This window comes from Hyaloscypha bicolor (assembly GCF_002865645.1).
Source record: "Hyaloscypha bicolor E unplaced genomic scaffold K444scaffold_116, whole genome shotgun sequence".
Lineage (NCBI taxonomy): Eukaryota > Fungi > Ascomycota > Leotiomycetes > Helotiales > Hyaloscyphaceae > Hyaloscypha > Hyaloscypha bicolor.
Window position 1 is genome coordinate 799,371 of NW_020194618.1, and position 21,809 is coordinate 821,179.

Below are 21,809 nucleotides of genomic sequence, written 5' to 3' on the forward strand. Positions count from 1 at the left end.
CTCGGTGGATATATTTCCAAGCTTCACGCACTTCTTTCAGAGATGCCCACAAGGGCCCGGAGTCTTCACTCTTAAATATCTGGTATTGGAAGTCGAAGGCAGTGGATAGTTCCCATTGCAGCTGCCGCCATGTCACACACCGTCGACCATCGCCAGGTCGCCATCGGCAGTGATGAGCCTGTCGTGTTGACAGAAGTTGCTTCTGAGATTGTAGTGAGCCCTGCTACGGCCAAGTCGAGATCGTTCTTGGGTCTACTCAAGTACATGGTGGATTGGTACCCAAAGAGCTACTCTGCCTTGGAGAGAAAAACAGTCTTCAAGCTGGACTGTTTCCTGTTGCCAGTCTGTGGAATTATGTGTAAGTGGACCTGGACTCACTCTATTGATACGCACTAATCTTCTAAATAGTCTTTTTGAAATGGTTGGATCAGTCAAATGTCAATAATGCCTATGTGTCAGGCATGAAAGAAGAGCTGAACTTGAATGGCAACCAGTAAGATGAGAACTGACCTTCCAGCTTCTGATTCTGACGACATCATAGATACTCACTTTTCGGCACCTTCTACAACATTGGATACTTGGCTTTCCAAATCCCGTCTCTACTTATCCTGTCTCGACCCCATCTTGCCCGCTATTTCATCCCGACATGCGAGGTTCTCTGGTCGATCCTTACCTTCAGTCAGAGCAGAATGGAAAATGCTGCAACGATCTATGGGACACGATTCTTACTTGGGGTTCTTGAGACCCCCGTTGCATCCGGATCCCTTTATGTCCTATCCTCCTGGTGTAGGTGTTGGGGGAGAAACCTTTTCCTATTTCGGACTGTTTCATGACTTTCTCCTGAGACAATGTCCTCTCCCGAAACAAACTTAGTCTAGAAATGCTAACTCCCCCGTTACCTAGACCGCCCCGACGAGCTCTACAAACGTGCAGGCGTTTGGTACGTTTGCAACAATGCTGGAGTCATGTTTGGAGGCTACATGCAAGCGGCAGCGTATACGAATCTGAATGGAGTCGGAGGAATGGCAGGTTGGAGATGGCTGTTTATCATTGACGGCATCTTCAGTCTACCCATTGCCCTTCTCGGATACTTCATCTTCCCGGGTCTACCAGCCAGTGGCAAACCTTGGTGGCTCACCGCCGACCAGTATCAACTTGCGAAGAAACGAATGAACGAAGAGGGCATGGAGGACAGCGTGAAGTTCAGCAAGACCAAAATAAAGGCTATGTTGAAGAGGTTGTTCACAAATTGGCATTTCTACATCGCCGTTCTCACCTACACATTGTAGGTGTTCAAGTTCTCCTCGGCTGATACATGCACTAACTTGAAGCTTTCTTCTCAGTTTCCTCTCCTCTGGTTACCCCAACGGACAGATGGGTCTCTGGCTTAAGGCCGAGAACAAATTGGGGGCGCACTGGACTGTGCCACAGATCAACACCATACCAACGGGCGTATCAGCTGTTTCGATCGTGTCCACGCTTCTACTTACCTCGTTGTGCATGCTCTACCCTCTGTGGGTAATCATGAGTATTAATCAGGCAATCTTGTTGTTCGCTTGCTTGTGTTTGCTGATTTGGAATATTCCAGTGGCATTGAAATGTAAGGAAATCTCATACCAAGGCGGCTCCAACTTCATACTAACTTCGAATATAGTTTTGTCTTTCTACCTGTTTGGCTTCACAGCCCCAGTAACACCAATCTTGATTCCTTGGGTCAATCGTATCTTGAGAGATGACGCCGAAGCACGAGCCTTCACAACTGGCGCAATGGTAAGAATGACCCTATTATTCAATTCTGAAAGATTGCTAATAGTATGAAGTTGACATTCGGCTGGGGTTTGAATGCAGGCTTCCCCATCGCCGTATTTCCCGTTGTAGAAGGCAAGACACACTTCTTTGCATGTATAAAGCTCTTTACTGACCAGCTTCGCAGCTCCTCGGTGGAAGAAAGGCTATGCCACAGATCTCGCTTTCATTTTCATGGTTTGGGCCTTGTTCACGCTCGGACAATATCTGGAAAAGCGGGATGAGAAAAAGGCGGCTAGAAACCGAGTCATTGATGAGGAATCGAAACTTGATGAAAAGGCCTCTCACGTGGAAATTATTAAAGTGGACTGATTGGTGGACAAAATCTCGAGTTGGTTCGAGTTGAGAGGATTAGATGCCGCGTGATGCAACGGGTTGCTGAAGATGGAGTCTTTCCAATTAATTGATAATTGTATAAAACACTGTGCAAGAACCGCCAATTCATAATCATCAGCAACTGGTGTAAGATTATGTGATTGGTTGAACTGAAGGCCGATTCAAGTAACTTTGCCGGACAGAAAGAAGGATGACTCTATGCTCTGAATATGCCCTCAACTGACGACAGTCCACTCGTGAATCAGGGAAAGGAGGACGCGAGAAACCAATCCAATCAACATATAAGAAGCAGTACAGGGAGCAACCAAGAAATTAACTCTTCCTGTTCCTCCCCTCTTCACTTACGGTTACATATATCCCAGAAGAATGGTAGCCTTTGAGGACCCAACGTCGAGCATAAGAAAGGCCACTGAAGTAACACCACTACTGAAACTTAATAGACACCTCATCAATGGACAAACGTTCATCCTCTCAAGAGAGCTTGGTGCACATACCCACCAGATCTAAGAAGAAGAAACCCGGCCATGTCGGCACAAATTCTTAGCAAGTCTCGCCCGACGACCAGCAAACGGGAAATCTGGTCGATAGTTTCTAATCAGCCCGTTCAAATTGCATGCCTCAATAAGAGACTTCTCCAAATGATGAAGGCTAAGATAGCTCAGAAAGCGAAAAAGATCTCGGGGAAGAACGGGAAGCTCAAGGAGGAGTGGGCAAGCTAGCCATGGGTGGTGTGGAAGGGCGGATGCGTCATGCCTTTTGGGCTTCTGAAAGCACTTTCGAGTAAACAGAGATCTTTGAATAAAGCTGCACATAGTCGAGTAGATGAATCAGGAGTAGAGGACAATTGAAAGCAGACGGAAGCCAGAAGTAGATGCAAAACAATGATGTTTCGTTCGACCTGAGAATTGCGAAACCGTGATTGGCTCACAGTCGGGAAAATGTGCCGCTTGAAAAAACGGCTCCAGAATTTCTCGACCTTCACATCAACGCCTTCAACGACTGCGAGTATGTTGACAGCTCGCAAAGCTCCCAGGGCATGTCAGTCATGTCGTGTGCAGCTGCTCTCTCTCTTTGAACACGGCTTTACTCAGCCTGCGAGCCCCAATGCGTCACGACTGCGATACAGCCCCCAAAGCCTTCCAGCTCCTCAGCCTCGCCACAGTTTAACTGTCAGAAGATTCACAACCACCCAAATTCGAGCAGACGAACCCAAGCAAGATCTGCCAGAGGTCGTGGAGGCAAGGGCAGTGAGCATTGAGTCGATAGTCAGGCAGGCAAGACAGACGTTTGGGGAAACGCTTCCGAAGGATTATCTCTCGACAGAGGAATACGTGCTCTACGAACGATTATATGGCCCACCCCTACGCGAAACGAGACCGGATGACCTGGAATATATACCTGATGGAGGAGAGGAGGCCACAGGGGACAGTGTACGAAATGTGCTGTTGAAGGAGACCGGAAATGGAGAATTTGAAGAAATCGAATTTGATCCTGCGCTGGGATTTTCTGTCATTGAAGATGGAATGTCCGCGGCGGACTATGAAGTGGACGAATTAGAACTGAATGCAGAGGAAGAGATCATTGCGGGCGAAGCTCTAGAAGCTGCTCTCGCTGAGCAGGCCGAGTCTCAAATGTCTGCAGAAGGTGAGGATATAGTCCAAGCCCAGGGGAAGAACCAGAGGGAGATTAATGCGATATCACGACTTCAACGAGATATGGATGAAGTCGTGGCACCGCCGGCTTACGAGGAGGACGATATTGACGAAGAGTATGAGGAGGACCTGGAAGAGGACCAGGAGGAGGAAGAATATGAGGAAAACGAGTCAGATACCTACCTCGATTCCGACACCACTCGAACACATCCGCATACAATGACTGCACGATCCGGTACGAATCCAGCTACATTGTCATTGCCCGAGGAGCAGATGATAAAGCCCATGTCCGAACTGCTCGCCCGAGCGGACATGAAACATATTAGGGAGGCTGCGGAAAAGGCATTTGGCGGGAAGGGTTTGCCATATTCCTCCTCGACGCCCGCATCGAAGAAGTTACTTCCGCAGAAGCATATCGGGCTAGATGCTTCACAGCACAGGATGTCTGAGATCGAGGCAGATGCGTATATTGCGGGTGTCTTGCCAGGTACCTATGCGTCTGTTATGAGTACCCTGGTGGAAGTCCGAAAGCGTCTTGGGAGGGAATGGTTGCGCGACCTGATCTTCCGAGAGGGCGGAGAAGGGCCTAGAGTGCTGGATGCTGGTGCAGGAGGGGCTGGTATAATTGCGTGGAAGGAGGTCTTGCAAGCGGAATGGGATGTTCTGAAGGACGAAGGTATCGTGAAAGGGGGAAACCCTCCATCTGGAAAAGCTACAGTTCTAACGGGTTCGAACTCTCTCCGGCATCGAATATCAAAGCTGCTTGATAATACCACGTTTCTCCCTCGTCTGCCCGATTATATCCATGCTTCAAATCTAGAAACCCACCTGGATGGGTCTCCTGCCCAAGGACGCAAAGCTTTCGATGTCATAATCGCACCCCACACATTGTTTCCTTTGAAAGAGGACTTTCGACGCAAGAACATGGTCCAGAACCTGTGGTCACTTCTCAACCCCAATGGCGGTGTTCTGATTCTCATTGAGAAAGGCTTGCCTCGCGGATTCGAGGCAATAGCAGGTGCAAGATCTCTCCTCCTTAACTCGCATATCTCGTCGCCTGGAGATACAGCCTTAGAGTCTCGGATCGAATCAGCAGACGCCGAACGCTTCATTGCAAAGGAGGAGGGCATGATAATTGCACCTTGCACGAACCACTCGAAATGCCCAATGTATCCAATTCCTGGGCTCAGTACAGGCAGAAAGGATTTCTGCCATTTCGAGCAAAGATTTATTCGCCCTGCATATCTGCAGCGATTACTGGGTGCCAAGATCCGCAATCACGAAGACGTCAAATACAGCTATGTCGCGGTCCGCCGTGGTGTTGATGCTAGAAAGGCTACAAACGCCTTGATGCAAGGTGAGGAAGCCACTCTTCAATCATTTGAAGGCTATGAAGGACACGATTTGCCCGATGCCGAAACAGAGATGTCTTTGGAAGCAAGCGATATCAAGTTCCATCCTTTGTCCCTACCTCGCTCAGTTCTTCCGCCGCTTAAGCGTCGTGGACATGTCACCCTTGATCTCTGTACCCCATCCGGCAAGCTAGAGCGCTGGACCGTTCCTAAGAGTTTCAGCCGAACTGCATATCGAGATGCGCGAAAATCGAAATGGGGAGATCTTTGGGCGCTGGGCGCAAAGACCAGAACGCCGAGACCACCTCGACTCGGTAGACTGGGAGAAAATGGCAAGGGAAAGGCGAAGAAGGTGAAGGGCATTCGAGATGGAAGGATGGGCAAAGGTGGAAAGAAGATGAAGAAGCATCAGTTTAATGAAGACGATTTGTGATGAAGTGTATTAAAACCTTTTACGGGTGGTTTGCGTAAACGGAGTCAGATCTCTGCTCTTCAAATATTGTATTATACTCTAGGGCGTGCCCAGCATGATCCAGGTCCAGAACCTTTCAAAACGAACCACTCCAAGACACGTCCCTAGCCCAATGCCTCCATCATCTCAGTCCTTCCTCACTTTGGAATGTTCGGCGGCTCCTGGGACATTTATTCACTGTCGTCCACTGGCTCCAGGATGCGCCGGCTACACACCCGATCTTTGTAAGATCTTACTTCAGCAATCAAGAGCAGGTTTCTACACTTCATGGAAACCCAGCGCAACCTCAAAATGATACCTCATAGCGTCAAAAGTCGCTCACCAGTTGGGACCATAATCTTCGTAGTCCTCTGTTGTCTCGATCCCCTCCTTCAATACGCCGTCCTGGCTCATGGCTTGTGGGGTCCTTTCCTCGACCTTCTCAACGTCTCTTCTTCAGCTCCGGATGTGTCCCTAGGCCTATCCACCAAATCCCTGATCCTTCTAGCAATGACTCTCGGGTCGATCATAAAGAAAATCTACACTATTCTCTACACAGCAAATGAAATAAGGCCCATATCCAGCGCAGCGATCATCTCAGCCCCGCAACCAGTTTTCACCTCCGCAAATTCAATTATTTCTCTCACTACCGCTATATTATTCTTCACACCAGGAGTTCTCTCCAGTAATACCAAGTATGGGATATCTCTGGTCTTTATGTAAGAACTGTTGACTATATCATAAGCTATCAGGCGAGATCATCTCCGACATACAACACAAGAAGTTTAAAGACGATCCCAAGGATACTGGGAAGCTGTATGCGGTTGGTTTCTTTTAATTTGCTAGAAATGTCAATTATAGTTCGAATTTGATAAGGAGGGTTGTGTATGCTGTTGCAAGTGGATGGTGGGTTTATGGATTGCTGTGTCTGGTGATGTTTGCCGGGCAAATTTTGATGATGGGTGTGCCGGTTGTGGATAGGTATTGTGCGAAGAGGGTGAGCTTTCCCCCAATGGTGGTGAATGGTGCTAATGGGGATAGTAGAGGGCTCAGTGGGTTGAGTATAAGAAAAGGGTGCCGCATAAGTTGATTCCTGGGGTTATTTGAAGACAAAGTTGAAACATTTCAACAGAGGTACTTTGGCCAGGTAATAGTGGAAGAAGTATTCATACGAGAGTGCGATGATACTATCATTTACTGCTCTTGTTTCTTGTGGTTTGCGTAAGATTACAATGAAGGGTCTTAAGGTCAAGTCTCGTGATCCCATGCTCAGGGGCTCCAGCTTGTCACGCTGAATGCGGTCTCTTGAGGTCACCGTGAAGAGTCTTTAGAGATATAAATTGCAGGTGAAGTAGAGGCTGGAGTTGTGCACAGTAGAAACCTTTCCAGACTGCACAACGAGTCTTTATCGAGGCTTTGTAGAAACCTTTAGAGAAGAAACTCCCCGCATGTAGGGCGGAAGGACCAGGAAAGAATCAAGATTTCTACACTCTGTGTAACCCGTCGATACACGCCTGGCATTGGTTCCTCAATATTTGCTAGTGATTGCCGGAAAAAGTAAAGTTTGTGTGTTGCCCCTTCCTTGCTTCGCCCGCTCCTTCCATAACTGACCTCAAAAATGTTCAGATTGTCCCTCTCCAACTCCTGAACATTATCGCTGCAATGTCGTTCTTGGTTGACTCCATTCTGAAGCTCGTGGACTACGTGCCTTTGTTCCTCGCCATAACTAGCGTCATCGTTCTGGTCTTTTGGCGGCCGTCCGTCCACCTTGATCCGGCAGAACCACGTCTTCTCAGGCCGAAAATCCCATACATCGGTCATGCAATTGGATTCCTGAGACACCAAACAAAGTACTTGGCAATCCTAAAGTATCTTCTCCTCTCCAGCAAATGTTTGGTCCGCGTTTGACAAGAGAATTCTAGCAGCCAAGTTTCGCAGCCAGCGTACACACTTCCCGTTCTCAACAAGAAAATCTACGTCGTCACCTCCCCAAGCTTGCTCCAAAGCATTTTCCGGTCGAAGGAGCTGTCTTTCGAACCGTTTATGCTTCAGTTCTCCCAACGCTTGCTTGGCGTTTCGGACAAAGTCATGGAACCAACAAGACGCGAACCAGAAGATGCAAAGGCGCCAAGCTTCGTGCAACAAGTTATCAAGGAGATTTACACTTCGCTTTCTGGAGAAAGTCTTGTCGATATGAATCTGAGTACATTGAATGGGTTTGCATCCGTGCTCAATGGTATCAGTGATGCATGTTCAGTGGACGGTCTGTACAGGTGGCTTCGGTCAACTTTGACACTTGCGACGACGGATTCCATTTTTGGCTCCCACAACCCCATGAAATTGCAGCCAGAATTGATTGGCTTATATTGGTATGTTGTTTATCGATCTTTCTGCCTTCGCTCATTAACATTTGGTAGGGACTTTGAAAGCAACCTGACCCCACTTCTTTTGGACTTTGCCCCATCTCTTCTGGCCCCGACGGCGCACCGTGGGCGGCAAGCCATCAAAGCAACTCTGAGTAAGTACTACGTTGCACAACATGACTTGGAACCTGACGTCGCCCGGATAACCAAACAACGAGCTGTTCTCCTTCGAAAGTACGGAATGTCGGATCACGATGTCGGCGAGTTCGAGCTCGGTCTTCTCCACGGAGCACTTGCAAACACACCACCAATCCTCTTTTGGCTGCTTGTACACATCTTTGCTTCAGTTTCTGTCACGGCTGCTATCCGGAACGAGCTCCTAGGCCTCACCTCTACGCCTGCTGATGGCAAGCGAGAAGTGTCTATCAAGATCACAACATTCGAGTCTCAGTGTCCAATCCTTGTCTCAGCCTACCGGGAAACACTCCGTCTGACTAACTCTCACATCGGTGTTCGCAGAGTGATGACCGATACTTGGATCTCCGACAGCAATTCCACATACCTGCTCAAAGCTGGCGCGGACATTCAGATGCCAGCTGAGATCACGCATCTGTCGTCGAACACCTGGGGTCCGACGGCCAAGGAATTCGATGCTGGTCGTTTTCTCAAGCCCAAATGCAGGGGGGCTAAGGAAAACCAGGATCTCAAGGACAAGATGAAAGCATATCATCCGTTCGGAGGCGGCAAGCATTTGTGTCCTGGTAGGAATATCGCGTTTGCGCCATGCTTGGGTGTGGTTGCGGTCCTACTATTGGGTTTCGAGGTGAAGGGTATAAATAACGAATTAGTGGAAGTTCCGGACATTAGAAGTGTGAAATTTGGAGAAGCAGTTGTTAAACCTTTTGGAGAGGGACTGGAGATGGGAGCGTTGATCACGAGACGTAAAGGTTGGGAGAAAGTTATGTGGAAATTCGTTTGTTGATCTTATGGTCCACCAGGAAGACGTCTACTAAGAGTAAGCTAGAGGTCAGTCTTGGCAGATTTATAACATGAACTCTTTTCATTGTCTATTACAAGGCTACAAACATACTTTTTGACTTCGACGGTAAACTTGCAGCTTCACGCAAGGCATCCACACAACTCTCCAAGCGCCTACGGTAGTAATCTCTGGGTCTAAGTGCGGCGGCTTCCCGAATGCCTAGCCACTGCAAAGCCTTTTCAGCGGTTAATTGCACATCAGACTCGAGATCTTCCGTCTCCAGTGTCTTTTGCATCTTTCGAATGTGGTCTTCGTACAACTTCAAGGCATCATCTTGTCGATCCTGGGCTTTGTAATACCGACCGAGTCTATAACAGACTGATAGCACTTTAGCACTTGCAAGTGGACAGTGTTCTGCGAAAACTGAATATGACCTCTCGTACAAGTTTGCAGCTTCATCCACACGGCCAAGTTTTACAAGGGCGCTGGCAAGTCCATCGGTAAAATCAAGTTCGTATCGAGGGTTTTCGTGGCGTGTTCTTAAAGACCGATTTACCACTGTCCGGAAGAGAGCGAGGCTCTCTTCAACTTGTCCTTGATGCAGAAGGTTCCATGCCATACGTCCTTGCAAATTTATCAAAGATTGAGATTCTGGACCCAAGGATCCTTCCAAAGCCTCTATGGCAGAACGACATGCAACTTGAGCCTCTTCATATTGCTTCTTTGAGGAATAGTTTCGGGCAATGTGTCCAATCGTTCGGGCCATGTACTTGATATTCGAAGGCTCAGTTTTTCCGAGAAGCTGCAAACCAAGACGTAGAAGTTTTTCGGACTCGATGTACTGATTTTTGTGAGACAATACTTGTCCCAGCTTGATTACACACTTCCATGTCCCTTGGTCCGTAGGTCCTAACATGCTCAGCCTTACCTGAAGTACATGACGGAGCAGTGCATCAGCTCTACCCCATTCACCTAGGCTCATGGCACTGGAAATCATCACATGCATAGCCTTCGTGGAAACCTCATGCCCAGGTTGAACTGACTGATGTATTACCGGATGCAATTTGTTCAGGGGACTCTGAGCGAGGAGTTCCTTGCTTTCATCTTGCAAACAATCCGCCACGTCCAGCCACGCATCAATTGTTCTCGGATTGGTTGGCCCATGGAGCTTTTGTGTTGTATTTGCAAAATGTTGAAAAAGTGTGTTCGCTTTGCTAGGTCTTCCTTGGTCGACATATGTTCTTGCCAGCTCCTTCGTCAAAGTCAGAATCTTACAATTCTCGGCTCCCGAAAGTGGTTTCAACTTGGAAAGCTTCGATTCAAGGTCCGCGGCTCGGATATTCAATGTCAACCAATAAGGTGATCCAGACCGCGATGCTTGTGAGTCGCATTTTTTGGCTGGGGCGGGAAAACATAGACCTCATTGAACGGACTTGGAGTCCATCCACAGAAAACCGAAGCTAAAGTCTGCAGCGGCAATTCTATCATCTCTTTCTTCCGGTGTGTGCGAGAAATACCGAGGCGGGGCGGGCATGAAGAGATCAAACCCTCCGATTCGTAGACAAGTGATTTGTTTTCTCCATTCCAAAGGTCGAGTAACTCTGTATTCGAGATACATTGCACTTCTTTGGGATCACCTTTCTCAAGTGATGGCGGTGATATTGAGTTGGAGCATTCCATTTCGACGGCGCTCAGCAAGCGTGATAGTTCAGGAGAACCGGGTATATCCACTTCGGCCCGGTCTCGATGACATAAAGGATAGCTTGATGGCTCAATGTCTATGTTAGTAGGGCCAACCTTTTGTGTTGAAAATTTGATGTGGCATTCGTCGGTTTGCAGTGGCATCGGTGACTGGGATCTACTCTCCACATCATACTCTTCGGTCGCTGGCAATCGCCGCTTGATTAACACGACAACTCTGGCGGGACAAGTGAACTTACACGCAAGGTTTGATGACCCACCATACACAGTTGGCGGGGAGGCACAGAGGCTCTTCTCCTTTCGGTATCTCCTCTTCCAGTTATCCAACTTCCCAGATCCGACCCGCCGGTCCTTAATATCGGAAATCTTCCGGTCTTGGTTACTGAGCAATTCTTTTAGAATTTCTCGTCTCTCTGAGCGGGAAACATTCTTGCGGAAGCCCCACTCCTCGACTTTGCGAGAGAATTGACGTTTCCTATCATGCTTTCAGTATTTAGAATATTGCAAGGGGTCAAACATTGAGCCTACGTTGGCGCAAATCCGTGCTCCGTGCGAAGAGTGTGCGCGAGATATGGAAACGGTTTGTTGTCATCGATATAAATTCGTTGAATGAGGGGCTTCATGTCTTCCCATTGGTGTCGAGACATCTCGCGCTTCCCTTTCGTTCCTTAGAACGTCTCAACGTGTTTACTTTGCTCGACTTGCGGGCACCGGCATGCTCTGCCTGATGATTATGTTCCAAGGAAGTGTTGAATTGTGGAGTCTGGCAAGGCTCCGGCTGGTGCGACATTCAGTCTAGATGAGACGTGGTCAGAATTGCTCCTATTGAAGCTCTTCACCAGCAAGTACTGAGTGGCCGGGAAATCAAAAGAGATGCAATCTGGGGAAGTCCAGGTCAGGAGTTGAAGGTGTCATATTGTACCCGCTGCACCACCACCCAGCGTTCCCAAGCTCTCGCCGTTGGAGTTGAGGCGGCTTTGGCGATTGGATGTGAACAAAAGTATGTTGACTTCCAATGCTGACGAGATGGGGGGTTGGCACCTATCAAAGCTGCAGTACAAATGTTCCTCGCATGACTTCCCCTATCAAAAACTTGCCCTCGATCCGTTCACCGACTGACCGACCGAAAGATATCTCAATGTTGATAGTCTTAAGTTTCAGCAAGTCTTCGTTAAAGGTGGAAATGTACGGTAAAACGATCTTCGATGCCATAATTGGGTTTGAAGCTTCACCGGGCTGCAGCCTGACTACATGAGTAACGGACGGCTAAATCCCGGCATCTTAAAAGGGGGTTTCTCGCTAATCCGAGGATGAAGTGAGGCTCACGAGTAATGATGCTTGTGAGATGAAAACGGGAGTAAGATAAAGTCTTTTGAAGATGAATGGCAAAAAGATTTATGGACAGGGTCTCTTGGAGCTGGTGGAGGATGGCGTGCCCCAGTAGATCTTGCGGGGCAAAAGTCTCGAGTGACCCCTGCCAAGAGCACTGTGCGGCAAGGATGAGGTTTTGACTTTCAATGATAGTAGTATAACGCGCAGCAGAGCACTCGACGGTGCTATTTGTTTGGTCAGGGTACTGTGAAAATCCGAAACAGATTTAAAAGATATCAAGGTGATTTTTGAAGACTTTTTCTCCAGGTAGTATAATTTCTCTTGCGTAACCTACATATATTAACGTCGTGAGGACCATGATTGATACTCTTGATTAAGATGTCCTCGAGCACTCGGCACGACACATCTCACCATTCAACAACACCGTATAAAATCCGGAGCGCCTTGCCCCCTTCCTCGACAATACTGGCCCCGGTTTGCGACGCGAAGATGAATTGCGCGCTGTTGCTTTCACGTGATTGCAACATCGCGCGGTCAAAAGGGCTTTTAGAGAACATCCGTAGCGTCTTGCGCGTAACTTGCGCTTCTCAATTCATCGAGAACTACTCGGTACAACCTGTCGCTTGTGCAGGACGGCCCAGTGGGTTGATAGAAACACTTTGAGAGGAGGGAGGAGAAGTTTTGAGACATGTGTTCACAGTGTTTTGCGGGGAAGTTGATTCGGATGAAAAATTGCCCGGGCATTCACTAAAAGCTGACCGAGTTTATATTGCTGTGCCCCTGATTTGCTCGCTAGAAAGCTAGCACAGTGCCGTCCCGTCAGGGATCAGCACCTCACCGATAAGAAACATCTTCACTGGTCGGATTCCTCTTTAAGTCTTCATAACATCTCGAAGGACAAGCATGCTACCACTTGTGTTCATATCAGCAGTAGTACTGGTCGCGGGGCTGTTCTACAAATACATCATTTATCCTGCTTGCATTTCCCCATTTTCCAAGGTACCCAGAGCACACTTCAGTGTCCCTTTCGCATCACTTTGGATCCGGAGGAAGCGCCCAGAGGGCACGAATGCTATTCAGACCCTTCTTGCGGCACATAAGAAGCATGGCCCAATCGTACGACTGAGTCCTGATGAGCTGAGTGTGGCCTCCCTGGATGGTCTTCGCCAGATATATACCGGCGGGTTCGAGAAGGCACAGGAGTACGAGGACGAGTTCATGAATTATGGGATACCCAACCTAGTATCGATGCTTCAAAGTAAACCCCACTCTGTCCAGAAACGCATGATTTCCAATGTCTATTCCAAATCGTCTATTCAGAACTCGGCGGATCTGCGAACGTTCTCGAAAGTTCTGCTTTTTGAGAGCTTGTTCCCGCCACTCCAGTCTGCAGCTCAAGAAGACGCAGCCGTTGATGTCTATGGGCTCAGTCAAGCCCTCGGCTCAGATTTCATTACGGCATTTCTCTTTGGCATTGACAATTGTTCGAACTTTATTCGGGACGTCCCTGCTCGAAGGAAATTCATGGCCAATTACTGGGCAAAAAAGGACGGCGTGGATGTGAAGAGAGCTACTGATGAGCTCGAGGCCCACGTTCTCTCCTTGTGCCGAGCTGCAGAGACTTTGTCAGGAAACTCACCAATATCTCGGCCAGTCGTGCATGCTCAACTCTCTTCTCAGCTTTTTAAATCATCGATTTCACCACAGCAAAAAGAGCTTGTCGTTGCATCAGAAATGCTTGATCACATCTTGGCCAGTATTGACACTACCACGGTAACAATGACCTACCTAAAATGGGAGCTGTCGCGGAATCCAGGCTTACAATCAGCGTTGAGGAAAGAATTACTAAATCTCTCTTCTCCGTTAGTTTATACTCCGAATGCTAGCCAGGGAGAACGAAGGTTGCCAGATCCAAAAGAGCTCGACTCGTTACCTCTTCTCAACGCGGTTCTGAAGGAAGTCTTGCGGGTCTATCCACCAACTCCTGCACTTCTCGACCGAGTCACGCCCCCAGGTGGGGCTGTCATCGAGGGGTATGCTATTCCAGGAGGTATCAGAGTCGGTACTTCAGCAAAGGTCATGCATCTGAATGAAAAAGTGTTCTCAGATGCGGGGTCATTCGTACCAGAGAGGTGGCTGAGTGATGGAAAAGAGGAGAGTGTGAATCGAATAAAGGAGATGAATAGATGGTTTTGGGCGTTTGGATGCGGGGGTCGAATGTGTATTGGAAACCATTTCGCCACTCACAGTAGGTTCCACCACCTTTGCCTCATGCCAGAAACGCAGCTTGGCGGACTTCCTGAGATAGAAAATCTCGTGCTAATAGTTGAAAACAGTGCTCAAATCTATTACAGCAGCAATCTATACAAATTATGAGACGACTATTGTCGATGATGAGGGAATCGAACAGGAAGATGCTTTCCTGGCAGGACCAGTGGGACGCAAATTAGTCCTAAAGTTCCGTTCTGTGAATGATGCCAATTAGCCTTGGCACCGTGGCTAGCACCTATTTCCGAAATGAATCATTACATGTAACAATATCACCTGTTGGCGTACAATTACCCCTCCGCTATATTCATGTATAAGTCTCTGCTAGGGAATAGAATACAGGCTTCTCTCCTCTTCGAAGTGCGGGAAATAATCTCTATTTGGTCTTCCCTGTTATCTCTCCAGTCCGATGTACCAGCACTTTTGGGACATCGGAGCGAGGTGAACGAAATCCCAACTCAGAGACTCACTCTCAAGCGTCAAGAAGTGTCTGAATGTATCAACAAATCTTGGAACATTGGAGCAATTTGCAACTAAACCTGGGCTCGAAGATTTACCCATGATTGTACAAGCGTGTCCCAGTTTCAGACGACTTGCACCATTCAAACGTGGCTCCTGCCTTCAAGCAGTTACGAATCAGTCTTCCTGCAATGACACTCCTTAGCAGAGCTCCTGTCATCAATGTCGATATGCTACAAATGAGCGAAACAAGTCCTCCCTCCCATGATTCAGCACTAGACCAGTCGGTCAAGCCTTCGATTATTTAAAGGGCCTGAAAAGTCTCTCATGTCCGATTTGACTTTTACATCTCTCAATATTTGCACTTCCCTCTTCGGACTACAGTACATCTCACAACAGAAAGGATAAACATGTCGACTAAGAAAGAACCTACCGGTAGCAAACTGCCCCTCTCCACATCCAAGGCACCAGGAGCTTCAGCTTCCTTGCGACCTGGTCCCTCCTCCTTGCGACCTGGTCCCTCTCCCTTGCGAAATGGTGTCTCTTCAAGCTACGTACGTGAGGCACCCCGTGCCACCAGCACTATATCAGGTTCGAAAATGACTGGAGAGTCGATCGTCCAAGAACCATCCATGCCGCCTCCAGACTATCGAACAGAAGTTCCCCAAAGTATGATTACAATAGGTTCCATGGTTAAAGGATCACAAATCAGTTCATCCATGAAGCCACAAACGTTTTCAGGGTCTAAATCACATCATCCACTCATCCACGCGGTCCCTCATTGTCCTGTCTGCCCCGGTTACCACGATGACGAAAGTTACCAAGAGCCATCGATCAGCAAGCAACCTATAACCAGCCAACGACCATCAACTTACCGTCCCTCTTCACGACCAACACAACAGTCAATGATGGCTAGTCGACTTGATGCTGCATCTGCGATGGCTAGCCGACTCGATACAACATCAAGTTTCAAGTCTGTGGCACCATTCACCGCAAAAAGCGTCCTCCAGACCCCGGACGATTTCAAATTCGCATCTCGCCAAACACAAAGAGGATCCCTAGCCCCCAGAGATCTCAAAGAGCAAGATGACTGGGCACAAAGAATGATCAAGCTTGTTGGCGTCTGCCCCGAAAACAATGACTGGGCCCGAAAGGAAAATCCGGGAGGATTTCAGTGTTTGGGCGGAGGTCACAGTATGACCGATGAGTTGCTGGCTGAGGGACTGGGTGGTATCTTGGCGCATCCTGCAAGGAAATGGGGAGAGAGTAAGGGACCCTACTATCCAGACCCCAATACTGGAAAGTACACGAGAGGAGTGTGAACAAACGCTCTTCCCCGAGCGTTGATGTTCCTACCAATGCGAGTGCATTCCGGTAAAGTGTTTTCCCAACTTGGAGATCACAACTAAGGGAACAGTGGGTTCATCCAGCTAGACTTCCCTGGCTGACAAGTTAAGGAAAATCAATATATTCGTTGCTTATTCTAACGTTGCTTATTCTAACCACGATCCTCTAAATGGTGCATACCCTGTGATCTAAACCATCCTGTTCCTGATGTTCAAAAGCGAGACTCTTTCGCCACTGGCATATACTGCCTCCCAGCATATGTCGTCCCCGACTCTTGCCCAACACCTCCATGATTGTACCCAGTTTCCATAGCGAAGCTCTCTCTGGCCCTCGACATCTTCTTCTTAGTTGAAGCTCTTCGTATCATCATGATGGTCACAATGAACGTCAAGAAATACGTTATGCCTTCGAGAATCGACATGTACCATGCTCCATTCTGCCATTCATCAGCACTTCCCAAAAGCTTTTGTCGGAATCAGAAGAAACTAACCTGCATCGTGCACAGCTTGCCAAAGTCCAGATAACTCTGAACCTGTGCCTGAATTTGATCCGCCTTCGATGAGCACGTATACCCCCAAAGCGAGCTCTCCGTCTGCGCCATTTTGAAAAGCCCGATTGCGACCGCCCATGCGACGACATGGGCCGCAGTCAAGGCATAAGTGACATATTTTGTACATGAGTAAGCCTTGTTCGCAGCGTCGACACCGCACATGTACGCGCAGACGTTGATAAGGTTCATGAAGAAAGTCAACACTGCGATTCCCAGCAGCATGAACGTGGGCCAAAGCGTGGCAGGCGTGACCCAAGGGTGTACATTTCCTGCGATGATCTTGTTCTTGGTGAGGAAGTATCGGGCGAGTGTGAAGGAGAGGATGCCAATCATGCCGGCGTTGATAACGAGTGAAAGGGATCGGGTAACAAATCGTAAGATCCGAATTCGCTTTTTATATGCCTGGCTTATGGATCAGTACCGCAATTATAACTGGAGCGGAAGAAAGAATTGAATTGCGATGGTGGTGGAGGTGGAGGAAGTATCTGACTGACCAAATCTTTCTTCTCGAAGCCTGAAAGGTATTCTGAGTCTCTTGACGAGAGAGATGATGCCGAGAAGGTGACGCTACCGCGTTTCTCGTCTTTGTAGCCCATCTTGCAGAACTCTCTTCACCAAACTTAAAATAGCCTAAAAATCAAATAGTACAACAATGCTCGAACTTGGAGGAAGTGAGGTCTTGGAGGAAGTGAGGTCTTGGAGGAAAAAGCGGGGAATGCTCGGACTGCGAGCCAGCACATATAAGAAGCAAACACCGTAACACAGCAGATTAGAATAACGCCTGTTTGGAGTCGCCTTGTGGTGGCTGCTTCAAGCAGCTGAGACAAGGCTGGTTGATGACAGCCTCTGAGACCCCGCCCCAACTCGAGGCTTAGCTTCTCAACTCCAGGACTGCCAAATCATTTGCGCTCAAAATAGTGTTTTCTGACCACGCTCTCGTCCATGGTCTCTCGCATAGGTCGAAGTTATTGGCCCTCGAACTCGGTGAGCTGTTGCGACGCAAGCCATCCACTGCATCCAGCCCAGCTGGCAGCAAACCGTAATGCATGTATCCTGCAAGTGCCGCAAGACACGGCAATTCCCTTCGCCACCGCAGAGACACATGCACCGATAAAGGAACTAGGAACGCTTGTTGTCCCTTGATTCGTCGATATTTGCGGACCGGCAGGTCTGTGGCTTGCGTAAAAAGAATCCAGACAATGAACATGGGGTCCTCGATTGGGGCACTTCCGCTTAGCAGCCACACGGCCGGAAGCCGTCAGAACGTCTAGTCCAAGCGAGAAACGCGGTGGGGTGACCCAAAAATCTGTGGCGCACCCCACGAAAAAGCCAAGCGCTAAATTTTTATCTATCCGTTCCGCTACCACCAGCTGCGCCCTCCACATTAAATATACGGAACATTAAAGCCCCGACTCTTCTAACGCATTTCAATTTATAGATCCTTTATAGAAGCAAAATAAAAATAGGCATAAGAGCTAACTAAAAGGCTGTTTATTGGTCAATAAGAGGACCTAAGTCTTATATTATTACGTGAAGATTTATTTAAGTTTGAAGTTGAGAGAAAATCGTAAGCGGGGGGCGCACCTGGTGGCAGCGGAACGGATAATTATAGTGCAAACACGCAACTCTCAACTCTCGGCTCTCGACCCTCGAAGTCAGCTTTTCACTTCTCGCTTTCTACTTTTCGATTTCTATCTTACGCCGCACGGGCTGCTAGAGTTCGTGAAAAAGAGCTCACCATGTCGATCCTCAGGACGCTTAGAGATTACCCTTTGACGGTAGCTCATCTTTGTGATTATCTCGATACTTTCAAAGACACAAAAGCTCTGGAATTTCTTAGTGTTTTTGGCGAGGCATTTGCGGGAGTGATCATCAAGCAAATGTACGAGGAAGTGGCTATAATGTAGACCGCGGACATGGCTATCACCATAGCGTATCAGTAACAGCAACCTGTATTTCAGGAAGGGATCTGTATAAGAATTAAAGAGAGAGAGAAAAGATTTTACGTAATAGTACAGGCTTAGAGAGAGGGAGGGGAAGGGCGTGGCAGTGGGCGTGTACGATTTTTGGTGGGGTGGTATTGAGGTCAGGTAGTCAGAGGAAAGAACCCTCCCCCCTTTTTAATCTATTTTTGAGTATTGATATTGACCTGCTTCATTGCTTCTGATACAATAAGAGCGAAAACGCTTTCAATTGCTAACAGCAGGGATATATAACTGAAAAATCAAACACCGGAACCAAACTTCTGGTATGTAAACTTAGTTGGGTTGGTGAGGTAGTCGTTCCAAGCGGTGCACCCATCTTCAATACTCTTGCCCACCTCCGCGTCAAGCTTGATATCGTCCTTTCGTATGTAAAGCGAGGTAGATAGTCCTTCACTGACGTGCCACCCGATGTGGCAATGAAGTAACCAAATACCGGGATTGTCTGTATAGAATGCGAGAATGGCGTAGCCTCCACCTCGTAGCATGAAGGTGTCACGACGCATCGGATTGTTGACTTGTAATTTGCTGAGGTCTTCGTCCCATTGCCCCTCCCCGGAGGCGAGAATTCGCATGTCGTTGCCGTGCATATGAATGCTATCCCCAGTTAGTACAAAATGGAACTTCGATTATGGAGAGGTAAGACATACGGGTGTGGCTCATAGAAATTGTTCTGGATGTACCAAAATGCCCAGGTATCTTTCTCATCAACTCCAATCATATTATCTTCCGGTGAGATTGTGGTATTTCCCTGCACGAGTCTTTGCAGGATAGGATGTTGCAAATCCACATTCTGGGTAGTTTCTCCTATTGACCAGCGGAATACGCGACCCTCGTTCGCTGAGGTGATTTTGAATGGAGAGGCCACGGGAAGATGCCTGGGGTCGAAGTTGGAGACATTAACCGATTTTCCAACAAATGGGATGGTCTTTTCGGCGGGTTCGTCGAGGCAATCGTCGTGAACTGGAGCTGCGGCGGTGGTTGGAAGTGCTGGCGCCGCACCTTTGTACGAAATGATGGCATTTTGGGTTCCCTTTCCATTGTAATTGTTGCTGGCACAATTCATGGGAAGAGCTCGTAGCCAGTAATTCCCCACTGTGCCATTTGCAGTCATGATGGCATCAAATCTTTGGCCTTTTAGATTGTCAGAGACGTGGGCGACCGCGATGAGGGGAGGATGGCGACTTACCTATCGCTAGACTGACATATTGTGTGGTGTAAGGTTTGACAGGGGTTAGATCAATGGCAACGACCTCCATCATATGTCCATCTGAGTGAATCAGCGAAAGCTGCAAGAAGTATAGGCATCATCCTACTTACCAATCCCAACTTTGTAGAAGTCATCAACTCCCGTGTTTATAAAACGCATCAGGTACCTCTTTCCTAGCTCGACCGTCATCTGGAAACGCTTTCCGCCACCCTGCGCATTGACGTTCGTTCCATTGAAGAGGATTTTGTCGGGCACATCCGTCAAAGGTCCTTGGGTGGAGATGATAACATCTAATGCCCCGGCCCCGCTGCCACCTGAAGTGCGGTAACTGTAAAGAAGTCAGTCAGGTCCAGTCTGGATTAAAACCACCGCCTTACATCTCCGAGATTGTGATCGGGCCCATATCAACGTCGTACCCAGCCGAGGTTGGACCGTGAATAACTATTGCTCCGAAAACGCCATCGCCATACTGTGTGGAGGCATGACTGTGCCACCAGGATGTTCCATATGATGTTGCTTGCCAAACATACACTTTTGACCCTCCTGGAGGAAGAGGGCATTCAGTCAGCCCATTGACACCGTCTTCAGAGTTACTGCCTTGTTGACGAATACCATGCCAATGGATACTCGTTCTAGAAGAACACAATCAGCGTTGTTGATGAATCGGACTGGAGATACTTGCCCATTGTCTTCAAGCTGATTGTTAATTGTGACTTTGATCAAATCACCCCAGTCTATTCAACGATCAGATTCATGCAGGGTGAGAACGTAGCATCCCTACTTATTAGCTTCAACGGTGGGCCCAGGGAATTGGTTGTTGACAAGAAGGCATGATTTGGGGATACCATCGGGGGCGCAAGTGGTGTTAGTCAGAGTGAAAGTGTACTGCGAAATGAATCAGCGAGTTTGTGGGGCATTGTTCGAAAGCTCTCTTGTACCTCGACGGTTCGGCCCGTGGTGGGCCACGTGTTCTCGGAATCAGTCTCAATACTGAAATTTCCCCAACATCCATTCGGTGATCCCCCACAGATACCGCCACTACCCTGCGGAGGAATTTGTGATGCGTTTGAGCCAGTTGGGAGAGGAGAAGGCGCTGCATTTATTGCAGGAACAGAAGGAACAGAAGACAACGCTAACCAAGGTGAGGTTGAAACCCCAGTGGAAAAGCGGATAGTCGATGTGTGTGCAGTAGAAATTTTGCGAAGTGTTGATACGCCCCGAGCAGAAGACACCGCCAGCGCCGAAGTAGATATCTGGGCACACGAGGAGATGCGGGTCGAGGTGGTTGTTGCTATGGAGATGGGAGGCATTCGACTAGGTGCTAGTCCAGACGTAGTATGATGGGTATTCGATAAGTTTGAAATAGGAAGGTTAAGTGAAGAAGGATGAGCCGTCGAGATTCTCCGTGCAGGGATAATAAAAGTTGCAGTGAAAGCATTATCTAATTTTGAATTTGTAAAGGTTGAAAGAGCGAATGGAAGGCCGCAAAGAGCAGAGAGAACGAGGAATTTCATATCTGTGTGGTGGAAAGACTCGCAAAGGCAGGCCCTGCCTACTTGCAATTAACGAACTGAACCACCACCAGCAAAAGAAAGAAAAGCCGCGGAATAGAAGGACGATTGAAGACATGGCTTGACAGAAACTCTGTTTGGAACTTCAAGGGTATTTGAATAAGTAGAAGAAGCTCCTCCAACATGATGTAACAGCCCAAAGATTGTACTCGGTCAAGTGTGACGGCTACAGATGCGGCATTCTCACTCTTGGGTTCGCTTCCGGATATGAAGCAAGCGAGGTCGGCTTCATCCAACATCGAATGAACAGCGGTCAATGCCTTGGATTCGGAGAAGGTTTCGAAGATAGAAGTCTTTGAAGGTCGACATGATCATTCGAAGCACCGATTGTCCACCTCGGCCGGAAACTGCTGCAAATCCGGGAAGCAAAACGCTCGCCTTTTACGCATCAAGCATGACATTCCAGGAAAGATGCGAGATTTCTGGGTATTATGATGACTTCGTGACACG

The 21,809-nt window shown here is 48.2% G+C and overlaps 10 protein-coding genes across 10 annotated transcripts; 6 read left to right on the forward strand and 4 right to left on the reverse strand.

The window, feature by feature from the left end:
• The first annotated feature begins 43 nt into the window (after window positions 1–43).
• Window positions 44–2,244, forward strand: K444DRAFT_615060 (vitamin H transporter). Its single transcript, XM_024880645.1, has 8 exons — window positions 44–358; window positions 409–493; window positions 542–786; window positions 904–1,285; window positions 1,344–1,600; window positions 1,655–1,770; window positions 1,821–1,881; window positions 1,934–2,244. The coding sequence occupies exons 1-8, from the start codon at window positions 130–132 to the stop codon at window positions 2,116–2,118; spliced, it is 1,560 nt and encodes a 519-aa protein (XP_024734560.1). The 5' UTR covers window positions 44–129; the 3' UTR covers window positions 2,119–2,244.
• An 884-nt stretch (window positions 2,245–3,128) lies between these two features.
• On the forward strand, window positions 3,129–5,726 carry K444DRAFT_615061 (Rsm22-domain-containing protein). The gene has a single exon (XM_024880646.1). The coding sequence runs from the start codon at window positions 3,150–3,152 to the stop codon at window positions 5,577–5,579; it is 2,430 nt and encodes an 809-aa protein (XP_024734561.1). The 5' UTR covers window positions 3,129–3,149; the 3' UTR covers window positions 5,580–5,726.
• A 6-nt stretch (window positions 5,727–5,732) lies between these two features.
• Window positions 5,733–6,618, forward strand: K444DRAFT_691794 (uncharacterized protein). Its single transcript, XM_024887809.1, has one exon. The coding sequence runs from the start codon at window positions 5,886–5,888 to the stop codon at window positions 6,318–6,320; it is 435 nt and encodes a 144-aa protein (XP_024734562.1). The 5' UTR covers window positions 5,733–5,885; the 3' UTR covers window positions 6,321–6,618.
• Window positions 6,619–7,259: 641 nt separating this feature from the next.
• K444DRAFT_593090 (cytochrome P450) lies at window positions 7,260–8,942 on the forward strand (the record flags this gene model as incomplete). The annotated part of the gene is made up of 3 exons (XM_024878285.1): window positions 7,260–7,465; window positions 7,520–7,966; window positions 8,015–8,942. 3 exons carry the CDS (start codon window positions 7,260–7,262, stop codon window positions 8,940–8,942), a joined length of 1,581 nt encoding a protein of 526 aa, XP_024734563.1.
• On the reverse strand, window positions 8,816–10,115 carry K444DRAFT_31955 (TPR-like protein). The gene is made up of 2 exons (XM_024871867.1): window positions 9,051–10,115; window positions 8,816–8,969 (listed from the first exon to the last, which is right to left on the reverse strand). Exons 1-2 carry the CDS (start codon window positions 9,943–9,945, stop codon window positions 8,920–8,922), a joined length of 945 nt encoding a protein of 314 aa, XP_024734564.1. The 5' UTR covers window positions 9,946–10,115; the 3' UTR covers window positions 8,816–8,919.
• Window positions 10,116–11,460, reverse strand: K444DRAFT_31954 (uncharacterized protein). Its single transcript, XM_024871866.1, has 3 exons — window positions 11,169–11,460; window positions 10,880–11,115; window positions 10,116–10,825 (listed from the first exon to the last, which is right to left on the reverse strand). The coding sequence occupies exons 1-3, from the start codon at window positions 11,285–11,287 to the stop codon at window positions 10,287–10,289; spliced, it is 894 nt and encodes a 297-aa protein (XP_024734565.1). The 5' UTR covers window positions 11,288–11,460; the 3' UTR covers window positions 10,116–10,286.
• Window positions 11,461–12,863: 1,403 nt separating this feature from the next.
• K444DRAFT_565162 (putative cytochrome P450 monooxygenase) lies at window positions 12,864–14,817 on the forward strand. Its single transcript, XM_024877095.1, has 2 exons — window positions 12,864–14,220; window positions 14,309–14,817. Exons 1-2 carry the CDS (start codon window positions 12,876–12,878, stop codon window positions 14,455–14,457), a joined length of 1,494 nt encoding a protein of 497 aa, XP_024734566.1. The 5' UTR covers window positions 12,864–12,875; the 3' UTR covers window positions 14,458–14,817.
• Window positions 14,818–15,634: 817 nt separating this feature from the next.
• Window positions 15,635–16,023, forward strand: K444DRAFT_615063 (uncharacterized protein; the record flags this gene model as incomplete). The annotated part of the gene is made up of 1 exon (XM_024880647.1): window positions 15,635–16,023. One exon carries the CDS (start codon window positions 15,638–15,640, stop codon window positions 16,019–16,021), a length of 384 nt encoding a protein of 127 aa, XP_024734567.1.
• A 116-nt stretch (window positions 16,024–16,139) lies between these two features.
• K444DRAFT_31979 (uncharacterized protein) lies at window positions 16,140–17,365 on the reverse strand. The gene is made up of 3 exons (XM_024871869.1): window positions 17,091–17,365; window positions 16,537–16,998; window positions 16,140–16,482 (listed from the first exon to the last, which is right to left on the reverse strand). The coding sequence occupies exons 1-3, from the start codon at window positions 17,190–17,192 to the stop codon at window positions 16,258–16,260; spliced, it is 789 nt and encodes a 262-aa protein (XP_024734568.1). The 5' UTR covers window positions 17,193–17,365; the 3' UTR covers window positions 16,140–16,257.
• Window positions 17,366–18,798: 1,433 nt separating this feature from the next.
• On the reverse strand, window positions 18,799–20,800 carry K444DRAFT_665175 (multicopper oxidase; the record flags this gene model as incomplete). Its single annotated transcript, XM_024887050.1, has 6 exons — window positions 18,799–19,175; window positions 19,229–19,712; window positions 19,768–19,848; window positions 19,899–20,116; window positions 20,166–20,420; window positions 20,727–20,800. The coding sequence occupies 6 exons, from the start codon at window positions 20,798–20,800 to the stop codon at window positions 18,821–18,823; spliced, it is 1,467 nt and encodes a 488-aa protein (XP_024734569.1). The 3' UTR covers window positions 18,799–18,820.
• Window positions 20,801–21,809: the final 1,009 nt, after the last annotated feature.